The sequence below is a fragment of the Otolemur garnettii genome, unplaced genomic scaffold (assembly GCF_000181295.1).
Source record: "Otolemur garnettii isolate 467f Iridium unplaced genomic scaffold, OtoGar3 scaffold00205, whole genome shotgun sequence".
NCBI lineage: Eukaryota > Metazoa > Chordata > Mammalia > Primates > Galagidae > Otolemur > Otolemur garnettii.
The window spans coordinates 2,124,517-2,129,255 of NW_003852600.1; the positions used below are offsets into that span (position 1 = coordinate 2,124,517).

The 4,739-nt window shown below is 46.7% G+C and overlaps 1 protein-coding gene across 2 annotated transcripts in view; it reads left to right on the plus strand.

Moving 5' to 3' along the window:
• PGM3 (phosphoglucomutase 3) overlaps positions 1 to 4,739 on the plus strand; it is a 22,549-nt gene that overhangs the window by 8,258 nt on the left and 9,552 nt on the right. For both annotated transcript variants that reach the window (XM_003801305.3, XM_023507782.1), the window contains exons 5-8: positions 565 to 698; positions 1,113 to 1,308; positions 2,827 to 2,984; positions 4,192 to 4,275. In XM_003801305.3, the coding sequence (XP_003801353.1) occupies positions 565 to 698; positions 1,113 to 1,308; positions 2,827 to 2,984; positions 4,192 to 4,275 (572 nt within the window). The remainder of the gene's footprint in view (positions 1 to 564; positions 699 to 1,112; positions 1,309 to 2,826; positions 2,985 to 4,191; positions 4,276 to 4,739) is intronic.

Below are 4,739 nucleotides of genomic sequence, written 5' to 3' on the forward strand. Positions count from 1 at the left end.
CAGGCTGTGTCTGGGACCAGCTGGGCTTTTTACACTGGAAGCTGGAGCTCAGGTGCACTTTGCAGGAGCCCCTCTGAGCTGTGGGCGTCCTTTTTCTTGCTCAGTGGTGGAGTTCCTGCCTTCACACCGACTCTGGGCTGATGACTCTGTAACTGGCAGCCCTGGAGTTGTTTTCAGAGATGTTTCTCTGTCCTCTGCACTTTGGTTGTTCCCCAGGGGTGACTCGTCTGCCTGTGTGGTTTGCAGCGTCACCAGAAGCAGACTCCACTGTCGCTTTCCCAGACTGCTGTTTACATTTGGACCCCTGTGTGCTAAGTGGTTGGTTTTGCTAATAGTGGTTAATATTTTACACTTGCATGTGTGACTTGTAGCTGTGATATTTCAATAGAGACATCTGGGTAGTTCAATGTGCATCTGGTTAGTTTGAAATTAGTATTTTTGTGTTTTCAGAGATGTCTGCCATGACAAGAGGATGTGTCATGGCAGAATCTTGCAGAATCCAGCAGCGTGCTGCCTCTGTGTGTCCCTTTAACTGAGCAGTGCGCTGCTGTGGTGTCTCTGCAGATCTCGGCCTGCTGACCACGCCCCAGCTGCACTACGTGGTGTGCTGCCAGAACACAGGGGGACGCTATGGAAAGGCCACCACAGAAGGCTACTACCAGAAGCTCTCCAGGGCTTTTCTGGAACTTGCCAAACAGGTAAACAATCTCTCAAACATGGTTATGATTCAAACAAGTTAATCAAGTAGCATAATCAATTGAGCAGTTCATTTTAGGTAGTATGTCACTCCTCCTTCCTTCCTTTTCTAAGCAAAGGAAATAAAGCTGATTAGAAGTTAGCCTCACTGAAGCAGGGTCCCTTAATGTGGCAGCCACTCACACGTGGGTGTGCACACGGACACCTGTGCATTTGGGGTGTCTGCTGTGCTTTTCGTGGCCTAGAACATCTCCAGGGAAGTTGGGCTTTTCCATCCATCCTCCCGCCCATCCTCACCCCAAATATAAGTTTAATGACAGCAAGGGCTTTGTTCTGGCCAACTCTGCCCACCAGTGACAGACACTCAGTGCTTGTGGATCCAACGGATTAGACCCTCAGTTCTCTTTCCTTTGAAGGCGTCCTGCGGTGGAGATGAGCACAGGACAATAAAAGTCGACTGTGCAAACGGCGTGGGCGCCCTGAAGCTGCGGGAACTGGAGCCCCATCTGGCACAGGCGCTGTCACTGCAGCTGGTTAACGATGGGACCAAAGGGAAGCTCAATCACTTGTGTGGGGCTGACTTTGTGAAAAGCCACCAACAGCCTCCGCAGGGTATGTGGGATGGGAGGTAAATATTTCTTTCCAGAGCTCTCAGAAGCCTTCCTCCCTGATAGACTGCGGCGGCCAGGAGCTAACCACATGGCCAGCCATTGGCAGTACCATGGAAAGCATGGTCTGCTCTCTGTCCTCAGCACTCATGGGCTGCAGGAAGTTGGGTGGGAAGGAATAACCAGAAAGTGGTCCTCAGAGCTTGTGCCTGGACTGGGCTAGGAGCACATCAGCACACAGACCCTGGGCTCTACTCCTGAGTTTCTGGTTCTGGCCGTCAGGGCTAGGATTTGCATAGGGCAGAAATTTGCATTTCTGTCAAGTTCACAGGCAGTTTATTGATGGAGCTGGTCTGGGGATCACTCTGAGAACCGCTGATCTAAAGGACAGTGGATCACAAGCAGCTGGCTTAGATGCCTCACCAGGGTGAGACAGACACACTGCAGAAAGGGAGACGCTCCATCACTGTCAGGGCAGGCAGGGTTTCCATGCTGGGAGGGTGAGGAGGAGGTTGCTCTTGGAGCTGAGCTGTAGGAAGAGGTGCTCTGGATTTACCTGCATTGCAGATGTTAACGTGTTAGCCTGCTGGCCACACTGGCCAGCGTGCCTTGTCTGGTCTGCTATGTGTATCTCTGTGCTGCTGTCTGAAAATTCTGTGGATTCTCTGATGTATCAGAATCACTGACATCTTTTTACCAAAATCAAAACATGTCTGTTCTCACGTGGCATTAATCTCCTGCCGTTGAATAGCTGCCCCTGTTGTAAAGTACGTGCACTCTAGAACTGGACAGAGGCCTAGTAGCTGCCTCTCTGCAGGAAGTGTTCAGTTTCCTGCCCTCAGTGCGAGCCTTTTCCTGACATGCTTGTCTAGACGCTCGCTCCAGGGCAGTGCAGTTCTGTCCCTCTGTTGCGCTGAGCTCCTTTGTGCCCTCTGGTCAGCCCCTCGCTAGTGTCCCACATAGCCTGTCACCACTCAGTCATCCCACGTTGGACGTGTCACTCTGCGGCCGGCCTGGCTGAAGAACAGCTGCATTTTCTAATCAATCTGAGGCAGTGGTTCCCAAACCCGTCCTCTCTCACGGGGGTGATTCTTCGCGCTCAGTGACCAGTGCTGCTTGTTCTTGGTGGTGTGAACACATACAATCGCTCTGTTAGATTAAAGCCCACATCTCAATTACACTGCTGACTCTCGTGCTATGAGGTAACCTGTGTTCAGAAATATCTGTACTTTTGAAAGAAACTGTGGAAAACCTATCTCACCAACCACCTGGCTTATAAAATAGAATTTTATTTTAGTATTATATCAAGTTTCAGCATAAGTAGTTTTTGAATATTCATTTTTCACTTAGCCATGAAAGAATTTGACCTACAAACCCCCCAGTAAACTATATGCTATTTAAAGACAGACATTTATTTTTATTTGAAAAGGTAATTTTAAGAGGAAAACCTACATCTTTTCTATATGGAGTTTACTTTCTGTTTCTTAGATTGAAGTGCATTTTAAATTATCCTGTGTGCTAGGGATGGAGATGAAGTCCAGTGAGAGGTGCTGCTCCTTTGACGGAGACGCAGACAGAATCGTTTACTACTACTGCGATGCCGGCGGCCGCTTCCACCTCATAGACGGGGACAAGATAGCAACGCTGATCGGCACCTTCCTTCAAGAGCTCCTGCTAGAGGTATGGGGGGTCGGCGACCCTGTGAGATAAGATGTATCCCACAGTTGTTTGAATGTAGGAAAGGCACAATTTATGAGAAATTCCTCACATAGGCCTGGAAATTTTAAAAAGTAGTAGTATTCCCGTCATTTCAACATCGGGGCATAGGCTTTGGAACCAAAGGTGCTCTTCTTCTTCAGACTGGCTAAGTCTTATGATCTGAAGATTAATGAAATTTTGCTTTCTTTATAACTGACACATCAGTGAGAGATCTATGATCACTCCCTAAAACTCCAAATTCTAACAGAAAATTTCATCGTCTGAGAGATTTATTTCCTAGGATGATGATGAGCTTAGTAATGGGGGATTTGTTTAGCTCTTTTGGAAATCTCTTTCAGGTTAGCTTTAGGTATTGGATGTAACTGGAAATAATTATAATCTAGAAAAGATATATTTTAAGAATTTAATAAAGACCTTTATCAAAAAAATAAAAGAGTACGGACGCTTAGGCGTGGTGTTTCACGCCTGTAATCCTAACACTCTGAGAGGCCAAGGCAGGTGAATTGCTTGAGCTCACTGAGTTTGAGACCAGCCTGAACAAAAATGAAATCCCTATCTCTACTAAAATAGAAAAATGGAGGCGAGAGGATGCTTGAGCCTGAGTTAGAGGTTGCTGTGAGCTAGGATGTCACAGCACTCTACCCAGGGCAAAAGCTTGAGACTCTGTGTCAAAAAAAAAAGGTGGGGGGAAATTAGGTCACAAGCTTCTTTAATGAAGATTTAAATAGTGCTCAAAAGTATTTTAGGGACTGGGTGCAGTGGCTCAGGCCTGTGATCTGAGCACTTTGGGAGGCTGAGGTAAGAGGATCACTTGAGGCCAGTAGTTCAAGACCAGCCTGGGCAACACAAAAAAATAAAAAAATTAGCCATGGTTATGTGTGGTGGTACATGCCAGTTGTCCCTTGAGCCCAGGAATTCAAGGCTGTGGTGAGCTATGGTGATAAACTGCTCTCCAGCCTGGGTGACAGAGTGAATCCTGGTCTCAAAAAAAAATAAAAGTCTCTACGCTTTTTCTGGTGTACGTGGGAATTTCCATTAGTCATTTATTGCACAAACTCAGGACCGGGCCACAGTTGAACTGGCTGATAAATTTGTTATCCTCCATTTAGAACTCATTAAATTTGCTCCTGACTTTCCATGGTCAGCTGACGTCCGTGTTTTTGTCTAGATTGGAGAAAGCTTAAATCTCGGTGTTGTACAAACTGCATATGCAAATGGGAGCTCAACACGGTATCTGGAGGAAGTTATGAAGGTACGGAACCGTTTTCTCCTACTGGTAGTTTCTCGTGGGATGTTTCTGTGTGGAAAGTATTGTCCTGTGACAGTGAATATTCTCCAGCACAGCTGTTCTCAACCTGTTGGTCGCAACTGGTAGGAACTGTATTAAGGGTTGCAGCGTTAGGAAGGTTGAGAACCACTGCTCTAGTGTGTGACGCTGAGCTGTGTTCACGTGAAGAGAAATGAAAATAAGTGTCGTCGTCCTTGACACAGGATGGGAGCCAGGCGTCCCCTCCACCTTTTCTTAGAGCATTTCCTTTAGAAAACATGTAAATTATTTCCCTTTCCTTTTGAAATGAATGTAAGTCATTTTAAAGGCCACATCAGCCCATTTTACAGGTAGGAATATTTTTCTTTAAGGGCCTGGAGTCACTGTTTTTAAATATAACATCAGGGAAGTTAGCACCCTGCGTCCCTGTCTCATGAGAGCTTCACTTG